General features: G+C 47.6%; 1 protein-coding gene across 8 annotated transcripts in view; it reads right to left on the minus strand.

Moving 5' to 3' along the window:
• CHD9 (chromodomain helicase DNA binding protein 9) overlaps window positions 1–18,535 on the minus strand; it is a 1,629,153-nt gene that overhangs the window by 598,814 nt on the left and 1,011,804 nt on the right. For all 8 annotated transcript variants that reach the window (XM_069216350.1, XM_069216347.1, XM_069216351.1 and 5 more), the window contains one exon: window positions 10,358–10,517. In XM_069216350.1, coding sequence (XP_069072451.1) covers window positions 10,358–10,517 — 160 coding nt within the window. The remainder of the gene's footprint in view (window positions 1–10,357; window positions 10,518–18,535) is intronic.

An 18,535-nucleotide genomic window follows, 5' to 3' on the forward strand; every position in this document is an offset into this window, starting at 1 on the left:
TCATAAGGGTCCAGGGACCCCTCCAATCCCTCCCCATATTCGTACCTTTAAGAAAAAGGGTCTGAATCAGAGTCGTCGGGGATAAGGATTGGCTCGATGTCAATTGTGGGCAATACCGACATCGGGAGCATCGATAATCGACCCAGCGCCGGGGAAGGTCCGCGCAGGGATCCGTAGGTGATCTCAGTGGCCTGAGCCAAAGCCGCAGAACCTGAAGGCCCCTCAGCCGAACCCCTTGGCCCGAAGGCGCCGTATCGGGGTCGGACCACCCAAATATGAGGTACATGGCCTCATAAAACTCTAAGCGAGGCGGGGGTTGCTCCTGGGAACCTTAGGGAAGCGTGGAGCCGACCCAGACGCAGGCTCTGAGGACAGAGGCCTTGTGCGTGGATGCTTTCCTCGTGTCGCGTCGGCCGAGCGACGGGGCGAAGTCGGAGAGTGATGGGACTTCTTCGACTTCTTACCTTGACCCGAGGATTTGGAAGAAGACGAGTGGCGATGACTCAGCGACCGATCTCAAGACCTTCCTCTCGAGGAAGACCGGGACCTACGCGGAGTCGAGTGCCCGGCCGCCATAAGCTTTAGGGACCTCTCCCTCAGACCATTCGGGTACATGGCCCGGCACTTTGAGCACCACTTCGGGTTCTGGTTGCGCTCGAGACACCACAGACAAACCCGATGAGGATCCATCACTGAAATCGTACGATGACACTCCTTGCATGGCTTGAACCTAGTCTTCGGGGACACTTCTCCGACGCACCAAAGTTGCACAGAAAAACTCAACAAAACGGTCGAATTTGGCCCAAAAATAGCCAGGGTAGCTCTTCTACGGATCATCACATGGCGCAGGAAGAAAGGAGCTGACGTCACTACGCGAGGGCAGTGCCTTTATACTACTCCTGACGTCATCACGGCGACCACGACGCCCATGGAGTCGACCAACGCCTCCTGCTGACGCACAAGGGTATTGCTCGAAGAAAAATCTCTGGATCCAGTCTGACGCCTGGGGAAAATCTGCAACTAGAAGTCTCTATCAGATATGGAGGGACTGGCGGTGGCCGACTCCACAAAAAACTCACTGGTGCCTCACAGGAGTGGGTAACTGTGAGGGGGGGGGGGGGGGGGAGGGTGTTGTTTGATCCTCAATGTTTGCTATATGAGGAGTTTTTGCCCTTGGATTAGGACTGCCTGGATTGGGGGGGTGAGGATCTCCTTTTTCTCATAATGGCTTTGTTATTGTCTGCGATTGCTGCTGCTGCGATAAGTTGTACAGCCATCTAGGAGTTTTAACACCATGGTAAGAGAACCGTCTGTCTCTTGTCTTGAAATGCTGTTTGAGTGATTTCTTTTGTTCCTCAAGGTCAGCAGCCTCTAATGATGCCACCCCGTTTTTCATTCTGAGCATTTTCTCTTCAGTATGCAGCCCAAACAGAGAGGAACCTGAAAATGGTAAATGTGCACTCTTTAACTAGGCAACAGGTTTCAATGATGATAGTCTCAGTCAAGATGTTCGAATCAGTGAGATGCTGTGACAAAAATAAGTTGTGGAAAGTTTGACAGTCCACTGCAGCACTAATCGACTGATTAAAAATAAGGAACTCTCATTTACCATTTCTAGGTAATCTTGCAGTCTGTGGGATTGCAAGTCAGACATGAAGGCTTTCATTCGGGTTCCATATTTTGCGGTGATATCTTGCTTACAATGCAGCCGCGTTCGCATTTCTCAAATGGGTGGACGCTGTTCCAAAAAACCTTTTTGCAAATGGCATCCATTCACTTGCTCTCCCAAACCAGGGGAGCCATGGATTCTGGAGTCAAAGCATGCCTTTGGCTCACTGCTGTTGCAATTCTTGAACCCAGTTTCAGATAATATTTCAGTAAATCCGAATCTTGCTGTGGAAGTCTGTATTTCTTTAGAAGTCTGTGTGGTGCTTTAACTGTGGCTAGTGTAAGAAACGTATCCTCAACAATGTCTGTGAGGGCCAGGATGCAGAGGTCACAGCATAGATCTTGGCTGAAGGTTTTCCAGGATTACTGACACTGTTGGGCAATTGTGTCCACTGTAATATTTAGCTTTGATGCACCTCTCAAGTAGGGTTGTCTTGAAAAGTTATGATATGATCCACAGAAGACACCTAGTCGGAGACTTGGGTGGCAATGTTGGAGTGTATGGTGAATGTGAACTGGAACCAGGTGATCCTGATCTTGAACATGAGGGGGTGTCATGGATCTTGTGTGAGAAGAAGTCCTTGGTGGCGGACATCTAATTGGAGAGGGAGCCTTCCATTTTCTAATGAGTGACAGACGTGGTCCTAGAAAATTGTACTACGGGAGACAGATTTAAAGTTTGTAATGGTACCTGCACAGAAACGTCTGCTGGTATAATAGGGTGTACAGGCAGAAGCTCAGTATCTGTTTGAGGTAACAGAGCCTCTGACTGAGAAGGAGATTGTAAGGAAATGCCTTTCTTGGCATGTTTACCCCCAGACTTGTTGACTTTTGTTGATGCCAGTTATGATTGAAAGTGTGCTAGGACCCTGCTAAACAGGCTCTAGCACCAGTGTTCTTTCCATAAACTGAACCGTTGTTCACACAATTGGCACAGCCCTGGCACACAGATAAGTCCCTTGTAAATGGTACCCCTGGTACCAAGGGCCCTGTTGCCAGGGAAGGAATCTAAGGGCTCCAGCATGTCTTATGCCACCCTGGGGACCCCTCACACAGCACATGCACACTGCCTCCCAGCTTGTGTGTGCTGGTGGGGAGAAAATGACTAGGTTGACATGGCACTAACCTCAGAGTGCCATCCCCACCTCTCACTGCCTGTGGCATAGGTAAGTCACCCCTCTAGCAGGCCTTACAGCCCTAAGGCAGGGTGCACTATACCACAGGTGAGGGCATAAGTGCATGAGCACTGTGCCCCTACAGTGTCTGAGCAAAACCTTAGACATTGAAAGTGCAGAGAAGCCATAAGGAGTATATGGTCTGGGAGTCTGTCAATTACAAACTCCACAGTTCCATAATGGCTACACTGAAATCTGGGAAGTTTGGTATCAAACTTCTCAGCACAATAAATGCACACTGATGCCAGTGTGGGATTTATTGTAAAATACACCAAGAGGGCATTTTAGCGATGCCCCCTGAATACCAGTCTGCCTCCTAGTGCTAGGTTGACTAGTTTCTGCCAGCCTGCCACAATCATGCGAGTTTCTGGCCACATGGGGTGAGTGCCTTTGTCACTCTGTGGCCAGGAACTAAGCCTGTACTGGGTGGAGGTGCTTTTCCCCTCGCCCTGCAGGAACTGTAACACCTGGCGGTCAGACTCAAAGGCTCATGCCTTTTGTTATAGCATCCCAGGGCATCGCAGCTAGTGGAGATGCCCGCCCCTCTGGCCACTGCACCCACCTTTGGCAGCAAGACTGGAGGAGATGATGAGGAAAACAAGGAGGAGCCACCCACAAGTCTGGACAGCCCCTAAAGTGCCCTGAGCTGAAGGGACTCCTGCCTTTAGAAATCCTCCATCTTGAGATTGGAGTATTCCCCCCATAGGAATAGGGATGTGCCCCCCTCCCCTCAGGGTGGAGGCACAAAGAGGATGTAGCCACCCTCAAGGACAGTAGCCACTGGCTATCGCCCCCCAGACCTAAACACACCCTTATATTGAGTATTTAGGGGCGACCCTGAACGCAGGAACTCAGATTCATGAAACCTGAAGAAAGAAGGACTGCTGACCTGAAAGCCCACAGAGATAACGGAGACACCAACTGACTTGGCCCCAGCCCTACCGGCATAACTCCAGAGTCAAAGAACCTGCACAGCGACACATCCGACAGGGACCAACGACCTCTGAGGACTCAGAGGATTGCCCTGAACCAAAGGACCAAGAAACTCCTGAGAACAGCAGCACTGAGACATCTCACTCTGCACCCAACGCCCCCGGCTCCAGCTCCAGAGAACTAACACCGCAGAGAGGGCTCCCAGGCCACTAAGACAATGTGAGTAACTTGAGTCGACCCCCCTGCACCCCCACCCCCACAGTGACACCTGTAGAGAGGATCCAGAGGCTCCCCCTGACCACGACTGTCTGGTAACAAGGAACTCAACACCTGGACCAAGCACTGCACCTGCAGCCCCCAGGACCGAGAGGAACCACCTTCCAGTGCATGAGTGACCAGCAGGCTGCCCTCTTCCTATCCCTGTCGGTGGCTGGGCCAAGAAGCCCGCCTGTATCGCCTAAGTGACCCTCGGTCCCTCCATTGCTTTCAACTGCAAATATCCGACACCTACTTAGCACACTGCACCCAGCCGCCCCTGTTAAAAAATTAACAAAAGATCCTCAGAAAGAGGAGTAGAGAGGGGATCCACAGATTCGTTGGTACACCATGCCACAAATGTATGCCACCGACAGGCGTATACCGTTTTAGTGGAGGGACGTCTGGCTGACAAAGTTACATCACAGACTTCGGGTGGAAGGTCAAACGCTGTCAACTGTTTCCGCTTAATCTCCACGCATGAAGGCGGAGATTGGACACGTTCAGGTGGAGAACCGTCCCCTGCTTCTGCAACAGAAGACCTTCCCGAAGGGGAAGTCTGAGTGGAGGATTGGTGGCCATGCTCAGTAGCTCTGGATAACATACCCTCCATGCCCAGTTCATTCTTGATCTTAAAAACTCTGGACAGAAGTGGTATAGGCGGAAGGACGTAAAGGAGGCCGTGGCTCCACTCAATACAAAAAGCGTCTACGACCGAGTGCTGCCCTTGGAAACTCCAACGTGCAAAACAGCTGATATTTTGCGTTCTCTGCAGAGGGAAACCAATCTAACCACGGCTCTCCCCACTGCTGAAAGAGACCTTGCGCCACCTCCAGATGGAGATGCCATTCATGATCGGCTATGCATCGACGGCACAGTTCGTCTGCCCTAGTGTTCAAAGAGCCCGTCGCATGTTGAACCACCAGGGTGATGTCCTGATGTGCCAGCCATGTCCAGAGGCGCTTCGCGTCCTGACAATTAGACCAGGACCCTACTCCGCCCTGTTTGTTGCAGTACCACATGGAGGTAGTGTTGTCTGTAAACACTTGCACTACTTTCCCTTTAAGAGAGGGAAGAAATGCTTTCAACGCAAGCCTGATCGCAGACGCTCCAGAAGATGGATATGGAGCCCTGACTCGGCCGGAGACCAGAGGCCTCTGATCTCCGCCTCTCCCATGTGGCCGCCTCATCCCAGAAGTAACGCGTTTGTCACTATGGAGAGATCTGGCTGGGGAAGGGAGAGGTATATGCCATTGACCCAATTCGGATTCGAAAGCCACTTTTTCGCAGTCCCCTCTGGGATATGGACCATGTCGGAGAGATTTCCCTGATGTTGCGCCCACTGGAACTTTAAGTCCCACTGTAGAGCCTGCATATGCCATCTGGCATGTGTCACTAGCAGGATGCAGAAGGCCTTGAGGCCTAGCAGCCTCAGTCACTCTCACTGAAACCCAAGACAGAGGCTGAAAGAGCAGAATCATAGCCTGAATATCCTGGACTCGCTTTTCGCGAGGGTAGGCCCAAAACTGCAGTGTCCAGAATAGATGTGACGAAAGGGAGCGTCTGAGAGGGAGTCATGTGTGACTTTGTCACATTTTTAGTGAACAACAGTGTGTGCAGGAGGTTAGCCCTATTCTGAAAGAGAGAGATGACTTTCTGGGGTAAGTCTGTTTAGGAAGCTGGCTCTGTATATACTATATCAAAATGAGATATTGGCCCTCATTACGACCCTGGCAGACAGGCTGGTGGTACTTTTCCCCACAATATGACATTGGCGGTTTGGCTCAAGCTAAACCGCAAACATACCACTCCGTCCGCCACGCGCCGTCACTAGTCTGCCTGCGGGATTATGACCCCGCCTACCGCAATGGTTTTCGTGGCCTCTTTACCGCCACAAAAACCATGGCAGTAGGCACTATCAGGGACAGGGAATTCCTTCCTGATGATAGGGGTCTTACCCGCCTCCCTCCCCAGATTCTCCCCCCCCCCAAACCCTCCTCCCTCTCGAGACCCCCCCAACATACATGCACCTTCACGCACCATCACACACACATACACAAATACCCACATGCACCCACGCATACATACATCCATTCACACACACACACACACACACACACACATATACAAGCACACACGCATTCACACAATACACGCTCACACATACCACACGCAACGCACACCAGCATTCACACAAACACAACACCCCCCACCCCCCTCCCCTGCGGATCACCAACTGATTTCAGGGGGTCCTCCGGCAGGAGACGGGATGGGGCCTGCTACCAGCAGCAGCGTCCGCCAGCAGAACACCACCAGGCCGTACCATGGGTCATGATACGGCTGGTGGCGGTCTACTGCCGTGGCGCTGCTGCTGGCAGCAGCACCACCTTACCGCCATCCGCCACCATGTCCGGAGTCAGAATTCCACCATCCTTCTTGCGAAATTCCGGCTCCGGTCATAATAGCTGTGGCGATGTGCGGTTTTTATCGCCACTATCATAATGAGGGCCATAGGTTGCACAGAGTCCAGTGGTTTCCTAAGGGGCTTGACAGAGGCAATAAGAGATAATACTAATGCTCTATTTGTGGTAGTGTGGTCGAGCAGTTAGGCTTACCAGAGGGTAGTGTTGAGCATTTGTTGTACACACACAAGCACTAAGTGAAAACACACACTCAATGACTTAACTCCAGGCCAATAGGTTTTTATATCGAAAAATATTCATTTGTTAACTAATTTTTAGAACCACAAGATTCTTTAGCAGGTAAGTACATCAAATGAAAGGTACTTTTGCATAGTAATACTTAAGACTTTGCATAGATTCAATATTGTACAAACTTTTATTTAAAATGACAAAAAGCTATTTTAAAAGTAAACAGTGCAAATTTCAACAGTTTCTGGGGGAGGTAAGTAAAGTACAGTTTCTGAGGTAAGTACCACACTTTCAGGTTCAGTCTACAGGGTATAGGTTGCCCACCGTTGGGTGGGTTCAAGGCAACCCCAAACACCCACCACCAGCAACACAGGGCTTGTCAGGTATAGAGGTCAAACAGGAGCCAAAATAACGTGGGCGCCTATAGAGACAGGGGGTACTATGGTTCCAGTCTGCTTGCAGGTAAGCACCCGTGTTGTCAGAGGGCAGACCAGGGAGGTTTGGAGGAGTACTGGAGGGGTCCCAAGTGGGCCCAAAAACAACACCCTCAGTGGCACGGGGCAGCCGGGCGCAGTGTGCCAACAGGGCATCAGGTTCTCAATAGAACTCTATGGAAGGTCCCGGAGGTCACTTAGGCCCTGCAGGCAAGGCACAGGGGGGCCTCTTGGGCAAGCCACCGACTAGGCAAGGGTGAGCGCCGCCTGCTGGTACTTGCTGCGCAGGTGGTTGGTTTCTCATGGGCCTGGGGGCCGCAGGTGCTGTGCTTATCCAGGCATCGGATTTTTTCGTCCCGAGCAGTCGGGGTCAGGGGGGTCCTCAGGAATCCCTCTGCAGACATAGCCGTGGGGGGAGCAGAGAGGTCAGCCCAGGGTGGACACATCGTCTGAGTCACCAGGGGGTCCTCTCTGGATAGTAGGTTCCTCTGGACACAGGCTGGGGGTGTCGGGTGCAGAGTAGTTCAACTCACACTTCTGTAGTGAGATGAGAGTCCGTTTAAAGTTGGTTTCTTTGTCTTCTTTTTAGACAGGGCCGCTGTCCACAGAGGTTTCTTGGTCCTTGGTGATGCAGGCAGTCCCCTGGAGGTTTTTCCGGAATTGCTGGTCCTGCAGAACATGTTGCTTCTTTTCTTGAGGCTTTTCGAAGCAAGAGACAGGCTGGCAGGGCTGGGGCCGAGTCACTTGTTGTCTCCTCTTCTCGGCTGGGTTTTTAGCTCAGCAGTCCTCTTTCTTTCTTGGGGTCATCAGGAAACTGAAGAGCTTTGTTCATGGTCGCCCCTAAATATTATTTTTACAGGTGTGTTAGTGTCAGAGGGCAGGACCCAATGGCTACTGTCCCTGAGGGTGGCTACAGCCTCCTTGTGCCCACTCCCTTTGGGGGGGCACATCCCTATCCCTATTGGTCCTCATTCTCCAAAGCAAGATGGAGGATTTCGTAAGGAAGGGGTCACTCCAGCTCTGGACACCATAGAGGTGGTCCTGGCTGAGGGGGTGACGACTCGTTCTCATTATCCCTCCACTAGCTGGAGTGCCCTGGGGCACTGTAACACCTGGCTTGAGCATTACCACCAGGTGTTAGTGTTCCTGCAGGGGGAGGTGTGAAGCACCTCCACCCAGTATAGGCTTTGTTCCTAGTCAGAGAGTGCACAAAGGCACTCACCCCATGTGGCCAGAAACCCGTCTGGATGTGGCAGGCTGGCCGAAACTGGTCAGCCTAGGACTAGTAGTTGGACTGGTATACAGGGGGCATCCGTAAGATGACCTCAGTGTGCATTTCTCAATAAATACCACACTGGCATCAGTGTGGATTTATTGTGCTGAGAGGTTTGATACCAAACTTCCCAGTATTCAGTGTAGCCATTATGGAACTGTGGAGCTCGTGTTTGACAAAATCCCAGACCATATACTCTTTATGGCTACCCTGCACTTACAATGTCTAGGAATTGGCGTAGACACTGTAGGGGCATAGTGCTCATGCAACTATGCCCTCACCTTTGTTATAGTGCACCCTGCCTTAGGGCTGTAAGGCCTGCTACAAGGGTGACTTACCTATGCCACAGGCAGTGGGTTGTGGGCATGGCACTCTGAGGGGAGTGCCATGTCGACTTAGTCATTTTCTCCCCACCAGCACACACAAGCTGTGAGGCAGTGTGCATGTGCTGAGTGAGGGGTCCCCAGGGTGGCATAATACATGCTGCAGCCTTTAGAGACCTTCCCTGACCACAGGGCCCTTGGTACCAAGGGTACCTTTTACAAGGGACTTAACTGTGTTCCAGGGCTGTGCCAATTGTGGGGACAAAGGTACCGTTTTAGGGAAAGGTTAGCAGGGTCCCAGCACACTTTCAATCAAAGCTGGCATCTACAAAAGGCAAAAAGTGGGGGGTGACCATGCCAACAGTGGCATTGTCCTACACTAAGCATACCAGAAATCTGACAGACCAGAGTGCATGTTTGTGCTGGCAGTATGAAGTCCAGACATCAGCAATTTCTGTTAAACTACGAATTGTCTATGTTAAGAATAAACATATAGCCTTACTGGCTGTACTTTGGTAGCAAGAATTTGTATTGATCAGACGTGTACGGTCAGGATCCAAAAAGTTGTTTATGAACTTTGAGACTGCTGGCTGCAAAAGTGATTTTTTCCAGTTCTTCTGAGCCTACTTTAGGACTCTGAGTTTGACACCAAGAGCAATTTTCAGTGGGGTGCAGAGGCTATCACCAAAGAAAGTTATGTTCTCATTCTCTTAGGTACTGCCCATGGCCTTCATGTTCAGAGCCTCCAACACCTCACCCATTACAGACGTGTAGCAATAGGTGAGAGGGAGGGATTCCTGATCTCTGGTATGGCATCTGGACTGATGTATAGAGATTAGGTTGAGGAGCACCATCCTAGCCTATCCCTATTTTGCACACCATACCACCTCAGTTTGAAGCTAGACATAACCAAATCAGTCTTGACCCTGTTCCAATAGGAGGACACCAGAAGCACAATGGGATTGACTAAACCATGTCCCAGGAATTCAGCTACATGCTCAATCCATCAATAGACAGACATATCACAGAATGCTACACTGGTCAATACCACATCTTTCTGACATTACCTAAGGACAGTCCTTAACTTGAGTGATGTTGGGACCCTCCATACTGCATGACATCTTTGCTGCTGGTAGACTTTTCCATGTGCTTTTAACTTTGTTTTTCCTCTTCAGGACTTAAAATATGAGCAGGTCTCGTGTGGTTATCATTGTTTTTTTCTTACACATGTTAACACCCTTTAAAGGAACATCCCTGTCATGCTACAACAAATTGGCTCAACCCAAGCTTCTCAGTTTGAATTTTTCATAAACGTTTACCATAAATGCTTATCTCTTAACTGTTTTGAATAGTTCACTATTCTACCTGTTTGGATGCAGGGATGTTGACAACATTAAGAACAGCTCTGCATGGACAAACATGAGCCCCTACTAACATGGGCAAATTTAACCAACTCAATGTGACCTCATCTTTAACAATTTCAATAAAACAGAAGATCCAGTTAAGTTAAAACACCTAAAATTGCTTTAAGAAAAGAAACATGACAGCTACAACTTCCATTTACAAATAATGTTGTTAATGGTTATCAAATGGTAAACGCTAATTAATAGGAAAACTGTATGAACATGTCTTATTATGTACTTACTTGTTACAGTGGTGCTTTAAGTGCTTTTTGTATCCTTCATCTTGGAGTAGATGCTCTGGATTGTACTTTCTAAGCCAGTCTGCCTTTTGAATATCAAAGGTGCTGGGCTGGGTCTTCATTTTCTTTCCTTTTCGACCCCTGGGCACTGGGGCAGACAAGCCTACGCAGAGAAAGAATTCAAATCATGGAAACATATGGAAACTGGGTGTATTATTTGAGAACTGAAACAGTAATTATTTGTAGAAAAGTGCTGTTTGACAAAAGTACAAGTTACTTACATTCGGTAACGAAATATCTGGTAGAGACATATTCTAGTTGCAGATTCCTTAACTATGAATTTCCCCAGGTGTCAGACTGGATCAGGAGATTCATCTTCGAGCTGTACCTCTGCGCGGAAGCAGGCGACTCCACGGGCATCGTTAGTGTTGTGCTTGCCATGAAGATGTCGCAGTCGTATATAGACACCACCCCGGCGCGCTGACATCAGTTTCTTTTCACGACTTTCCACACCAGTAGCGTAGAGCCATGAAGAACACAGAGTGGTGCACCAAAACTAGGGCCCTCAAGGGAAAGTTCCTGTCCCTAGAAATCATTTCGTAGTGCGGTGAGAATGAGCGGGTCAGTAAGGAATCTGCAACTAGAATATGTCTCTAACAGATATTTCGTTATCAAGGTAAGTAACTTGAACTTCTGATAGAGACTTCTAGTTGCAGATTTTTTACCCTTGAATAGATACTTGAGCAATACCATCCCCGGTGGACGGCCTGCGAACTAAGATCACACCCAAAAATCCTGCAGGACCAAACGGCCAAAGTAGCCGTATCTTCGTACCTGATTGTCCAGGCACTAGTGCTTAGTAAAAGTCTGCAGAGATGCCCATGTTGCTGCCTGACAAATATTCAGGACTGGAACGCCCTTGCTAGTGCTGTAGTAGCAGCAGTAGCTCTGGTGGAGTGAGCTCGCAAACCTTCAGGAGGTTGCTTTTTAGCCAGAGTAGAGAGCAATTTCATGCATAAGAGTACCCATCTTGAAATGGTCCTCTTCTGCACCGCCTTCTCCTCCTTTGCACCCACATATGCCATAAAGAGTTGATTGTCCACCGAAAGTCAATGGTACGATCAAGATGGAACGCCAACACTCTTTTTTGTCCAGACGGTGGAGTCTCTCCTCTTCATGAGAGGGATGTGGGGGTGCATAAAAGGTAGGCAAGGCGAGGGACTGTCCAACATGGAAGGGTGTCCCTACCTTAGGCAGAAAAGAGGCCCTTGTGCGAAGTACCACTTTGTCAGGATGTAGGGCAAGAAAAATTGGCTTAGATGACAGAGCCTGGAGTTCACTAACTCTACGGGCAGAAGTAATGACAACTATAAAGACAGTTTTTATAGGTAAGAGCCTTAGAGGACAGTTGTGAAGCAGTTCATACGGGGTAAACATAAGGTAAGTTAAGACCAGGTTGAGATCCCATTCGGGCATGATGAATGGGATAGGAGGAAAGAGATGTGTGAGGTCTTTAAGAAACCTCCCAACTATGGGAGATTTAAATAAGGAAGGCTGATCAGGTAACCTTAAGAAAGCAGAGGTAGCAGAGCGATATCCATTAAGAGTGCCCAAGGTGGAACCCTGCCAGGAAAGGGAAAGAACTAAGAGAAGAACTTCAGAGAGAGGAGCAGAAAAAGGATTGACAGAAATGTCGATGCACCATGCCACAAATTTCTTCCAACGATAGGTGTATACAGTTTTGGTTGAGGGACGCATGGCTGCCAAGATAACGTCACAGACTTCGGGTGACACGTCAAAAGACGTCAACTGTTGCCGCTCAATCTTCACACAAGAAGTCGCAGAGTTGACAGGGTCGGGTGGAGGACCTTCCCCTGCTGCTGCAACAGAAAATCATCCCGAAGAGGCAGTCTGTTCGGAGGAGCTATGGCCATGTTCAAAAGCTCGGGATACCAGACTCTCCGTGCCCAGTCTGGAGCCAACAGTATTACTTGGGCCCAGTCTTGCCTGATCTTCTTCAGAACTCTGGGCAGAAGTGGTATTGGCAGGAAGGCGTACAGGAGGCCTGTAGGAAGTTGGCTCTGTATATATATATATATATATATATATATATATATATATATATATATGGAAAATGTCACTTACCTAGTGTACATCTGTTCGTGGCATTAGTCGCTGCAGAATCACATGCTGTGCACATCCCACCATCTGGTGTTGGGCTCGGAGTGTTACAAGTTGTTTTTCTTCGAAGAAGTCTTTTCGAGTCACGAGATCAAGGGACTCCTCCCATTTCGACTCCATTGCGCATGGGCGTCGACTCCATCTTAGATTGTTTTCCCCCGCTGAGGGTGAGGTAGCAGTTGTGTATGCTAGTAATAGTGCCCATGCAATGGAGTGAATACGTATGTACATAATGTAGTTTAAAGTAATATATATATATTTACAAATATACAGATGTTCAAGATCAACTTCTAAACGGCTACAGGCTCCCGGGGAGGCGGGTGGGCGCATGTGAATCTGCAGCGACTAATGCCACGAACAGATGTACACTGGGTAAGTGACATTTTCCGTTCGGTGGCATGTGTAGCTGCAGATACACATGCTGTGCATAGACTAATAAGCAGTTATCTCCCCAAAAGCGGTGGTTCAGCCTGTAGGAGTTGAAGTTGTCTGAAACAGTCTTCGTAGTACTGCTTGGCCTACTGTGGCTTGCTGTGTTGTTAGCACGTCTACACAGTAGTGTTTGGTAAATGTATGAGGCGTAGACCATGTAGCTGCCTTACATATTTCGGTCATTGGAATATTTCCTAGAAAGGCCATGGTAGCACCTTTCTTTCTAGTTGAGTGTGCCTTTGGTGTAATAGGCAGTTCTCTTTTAGCTTTAAGATAACAGGTTTGAATGCACTTAACTATCCATCTAGCAATGCCTTGCTTAGAAATTGGATTTCCTGTATGAGGTTTTTGGAAAGCAATAAATAATTGTTTTGTTTTGCGAATTAGTTTTGTTCTGTCAATGTAGTACATTAACGCTCTTTTGATGTCCAATGTATGTAGTGCTCTTTCAGCTACAGAGTCTGGCTGTGGGAAGAACACTGGTAATTCTACTGTTTGATTTAAGTGGAACGGTGATATGACTTTTGGTAAACATTTAGGATTTGTTCGTAGAACTACCTTATGCTTGTTTTCTTGGAGGTATAATTCTCTTTAGACCTTCCATAAATGCTTTTATGACTGGTATTCTAAATAGAGAAGTTGAGTGCGTAATTTGCAGGTAAGCTGAAATTGCTGTAAGATGTATTTTAATGGAAGAAAAAGCTAGCTTTGATTTTTGCAAATGTAGTAAGTATCCTACGATGTCTTTGGCAGATGCGTGTAAGGGTTGAATTTGATTATTGTGGCAGTAATAGACAAATCTTTTCCACTTATTTGCATAGCAATGTCTAGTGGTAGGTTTCCTAGCTTGTTTTATGACCTCCATACATTCCTGTGTAAGGTCTAAATGTCCGAACTCTAGGACTTCAGGAGCCAGATTGCTAGATTCAGCGATGCTGGATTTGGGTGTCTGATCTGTTGTTTGTGTTGCGTTAACAGATCTGGTATGTTTGGTAGTTTGACATGAGGCACTACTGAGAGGTCTAGTAGTGTTGTGTACCAAGGTTGCCTTGCCCATGTCGGTGCTAATAGTATGAGTTTGAGTTTGTTTTGACTCAGCTTGTTTACTAGATATGGAAGGAGTGGGAGAGGGGGAAAAGCGTAAGCAAATATCCCTGACCAACTCATCCATAACACATTGCCCTGAGTCTGATCTTGTGGGTACCTGGATGCGAAGTTTTGGCATTTTGCGTTTTCCTTTGTTGCAAATAGATCTATTTGTGGCGTTCCCCAACTCTGGAAGTAAGTATTTAGTATTTGGGGGTGAATCTCCCATTCGTGGATCTGTTGGTGATGCCGAGAAAGATTGTCCGCTAGCTGGTTCTGAATTCCTGGAATAAATTGTGCTATTAGGCGAATGTGGTTGTGAATCGCCCAATGCCATATTTTCTGTGCCAGGAGACACAACTGTGTTGAGTATGTGCTTCCCTGTTTGTTTAGGTAATACATTGTTGTCATGTTGTCTGTTTTGACAAGAATGTGTTTGTAGCTTATTATGGGTTGAAATGCTTTCAGCGCTAGAAATACTGCCAATAGTTCTAAGTGATTTATGTGAAACTGTTTTTGGTGAGTGTCCCATTGTCCTTGGATGCTGTATTGATTGAGATGTGCTCCCCACCCTATCATGGAGGCATCTGTTGTTATTACGTATTGTGGCACTGGGTCTTGGAAAGGCCGCCCTTGGTTTAAATTTATACTATTCCACCATTGAAGCGAGGAGTATGTTTGGCGGTCTACCAACACCAGATCTAGAATTTGACCCTGTGCCTGTGACCACTGTGATGCTAGGCACTGTTGTAAGGGCCGCATGTGCAATCTTGCGTTTGGGACAATGGCTATGCATGAGGACATCATGCCTAGGAGTTTCATCACCTTTTTGACTTGTATTTTTTGATTTGGATACATGGCCTGTATTACATTGTGAAATGCCTGAACCCTTTGTGGACTTGGAGTGGCAATCCCTTTTGCTGTGTTGATTGTCGCCCCTAAGTATTGATGTGTTTGACACGGCAGAAGGTGTGACTTTGTGTAGTTGATTGAGAAACCTAGTTTGTGTAGGGTTTCTATGACATACTTTGTGTGTTGTGAACACCTTTCTAGAGTGTTGGTTTTGATTAACCAATCGTCTAGGTACGGGAACACATGTATTTGCTGCCTTCTGATATGTGCAGCTACGACTGCTAGGCACTTTGTAAAAACTCTTGGCGCAGTTGTTATTCCGAATGGCAACACCTTGAATTGGTAATGTGTTCCTTGGAACACAAACCTTAAGTACTTTCTGTGTGAAGGATGTATCGGTATATGGAAATATGCATCCTTTAGGTCTAGTGTTGTCATGTAGTCTTGTTGTTTGAGTAGTGGGATTACGTCTTGTAATGTCACCATGTGAAAGTGATCTGATTTGATGTAGGTATTTAATGTTCGGAGATCTAATATAGGTCTCAAAGTCTTGTCTTTTTTGGGTATGAGAAAGTACAGAGAGTAAACTCCTGTTCTTTCTGGTGTTCTGGTACTAATTCTATTGCTTCTTTTAGTAGTAATGCCTGAACTTCTAGTCCTAGAAGATCTATATGTTGTTTTGACATATTGTGTGTTTTCGGTGGCACGTTTGGAGGGAATTTGAGAAATTATATGCAATAACCATGCTGGATAATTGCCAGTACCCAAGTGTCTGTTGTTATCTCCTCCTAATGTTTGTAAAATTGTCTTAGTCTTCCCCCCACAGGTGTTATGTGTTGGGGATGTGTGACTTGGAAGTCACTGTTTGTTTTGAGGGGTTTTGGGGCCTTGGAACTTCCCTCTATTTTTTGGGAATTGTGCCCCTCTATATTGCCCCCGAAAACTTCCCTGCTGGTATTGGCTTTGATAAGTGGGCCTTGCTTGTGAGGTTGTGGCCTCTGTAAGATGACCTCGAAACCCTCCCCTAAATGGTGTTTTGCGAAATGTGCCTCTGCTTTGTGGGGAGTAGAGTGCGCCCATGGCTTTTGTGGTATCAGTATCTTTTTTGAGTTTTTCAATAGCAGTGTCGACTTCCGGCCCAAACAACTGCTGTTCATTAAAGGGCATATTCAGCACGGCTTGTTGTATTTCCGGCTTGAATCCTGACGTACGCAACCATGCGTGTCTCCTTATTGTTATTGCAGTATTTACTGTCCTTGCAGCTGTATCTGCTGCGTCCATTGATGACCGTATCTGATTATTGGAGATACTTTGTCCTTCTTCTACCACTTGTTGTGCCCTTTTCTGGAACTCTTTGGGTAAGTGTTCTATGAAATGCTGCATTTCGTCCCAATGAGCTCTATCGTATCTTGCCAAAAGTGCTTGTGAATTGGCAATACGCCATTGGTTTGCTGCTTGTGCTGCAACTCTTTTACCCGCAGCATCGAATTTGCGACTCTCCTTGTCTGGAGGTGGTGCATCTCCCGAGGTATGAGAGTTTGCTCTCTTGCGAGCTGCCCCAACAACCACAGAATCTGGTGTTAACTGCTGCGTAATATAAACAGGGTCTGTTGGTGGTGGCTTATACTTTTTTTCCACCCTTGGAGTTATGGCTCTGCCTTTAACATGCTTCTGAAATATTTGTTTTGAATGTTTTAGCATTCCTGGGAGCATAGGTAAGCTTTGGTATTGGCTATGAGTGGAGGAGAGTGTATTAAATAAAAAGTCATCCTCAATTGGTTCTGAATGCAAGGTGACGTTATGAAACGCAGCTGCCCTTGAGACCACCTGCGTGTAGGATGTACTGTCTTCAGGTGGCGACGGCCTTGTAGGGTAACAGTCTGGGCTGTTATCTGATACAGGAGCATCATAAAGGTCCCATGCATCAGGATCATCTTGACTCATTGCAGTATGAGTCGGAGATTGCATCAGTGGTGGAGTGGCTACCGGTGATGTATGCATTGATGGTGGTGGAGTTGTTTGTCTTGCCACCTTTGCCTGTGGCTGCTTGACCTTTTCTTGAAAGGCAAGTCTTCTTTTCATCTTAATTGGGGGAAGAGTGATTATCTTCCCTGTGTCTTTTTGAATGTGGAGCCTTCTTGGAGTGTAGTCTGGCTCAACAGATTGAAGTTCCTCTCCGAACTTATGTCCTTGCATCTGGGAGGACAATCCTTGTTCCTCTGTGTAGGAACCTGTTTTCGGTTCCAATGCTGGATGTTTCGTAATCGAAATCTTTTCGGTCGCCTTTTTGGGCTCCGAGGCAACCTTCTTTATTTTCGGCGTCGTGGTTTCTTGGTGCCGAACCATTTCGGTGCCACTGTCTCGGTGCCGAATCTGTTCGGGGCCGGTGTCTCGGGCCCGAGATTGCTGTGTGGCGGTATCTCGACCGGAGTTGGATGACTTCGCCACATGCATGCCCTTTTTCGGTGCCGATGATCGATCACCTATCTTTCGGGTTAAGCCATGGCCTGTTGGCGGTGGCGTCCCCTGGGCTTTTGTTGTCTTCTCGTGAGTTTTATGTTTCGATATCTTACTCACGGTTTTCGGCGTTTCTTCGGGATCGAGCTCGTCCGAGTCCGATTCATGGATGGAGAAGCTTTCTTCTTCCTCCTCGAAACGCCCTTGTCCTGTCGGAGGCGACGCCATCTGCAGTCTTCTTGCTCTTCGGTCTCTTAATGTCTTCCTCGACCGAAACGCTAGACAGGCTTCACAGGTATCCTCCTTGTGCTCTGGAGATAGACACAAGTTACAGACCAGATGCTGATCTGTATATGGACACTTGTTATGGCATTTTGGGCAGAAGCGGAATGGGGTCCGTTCCATCAGCCTTGAAGAGACACGTGGCCGGGCTGACCAGGCCCGACGGGTGGGATCGAAAAAAACCCAAAGGGCCACCGGAGCTCTTCAAAAATCGGTGTCGATCTGTTATAACTAACCCGATACCGAACGCAAACAATACCGACGATTTTTCAGAGATTCTAACTAACTTTCCGACCCGAAACACGGAGCGAAAAGACACACGTCCGAACCCGATGGCGGAAAAAAAACAATCCAAGATGGAGTCGACGCCCATGCGCAATGGAGTCGAAATGGGAGGAGTCCCTCAATCTTGTGACTCGAAAAGACTTCTTCGAAGAAAAACAACTTGTAACACTCCGAGCCCAACACCAGATGGCGGGATGTGCACAGCATGTGTATCTGCAGCTACACATGCCACCGAACATATATATATATATATATATACCTCAAAGTGAGAGATAGTGTGCAGAGTCCAAGGGTTCCCCTTAGAGGTTGATAGTGGCAAAATTAGATAATACTAATGCTCTATTTTGTGGTAGTGTAGTCGAGCAGTAGGCTTATCAGAGGGTAGTGTTAAGCATGTGTTGTACACACACAGACAATAAATGAGGAACACACACTCAAAGACTTACTCCAGGCCAGTAGGTTTTATATAGAAAAATATATTTTCTTAATTTATTTTTAGAACCACAAGATTCAAGATTTGAGCTAAGTACATAAAATGCAGGGTACTTCACACAGGTAAGTATGGAACTTTGATTTAAAACAGTAGTACACACAGTTCAGGTTAAA

This window comes from Pleurodeles waltl, chromosome 12 (genome assembly GCF_031143425.1).
Source record: "Pleurodeles waltl isolate 20211129_DDA chromosome 12, aPleWal1.hap1.20221129, whole genome shotgun sequence".
Taxonomy (NCBI): domain Eukaryota; kingdom Metazoa; phylum Chordata; class Amphibia; order Caudata; family Salamandridae; genus Pleurodeles; species Pleurodeles waltl.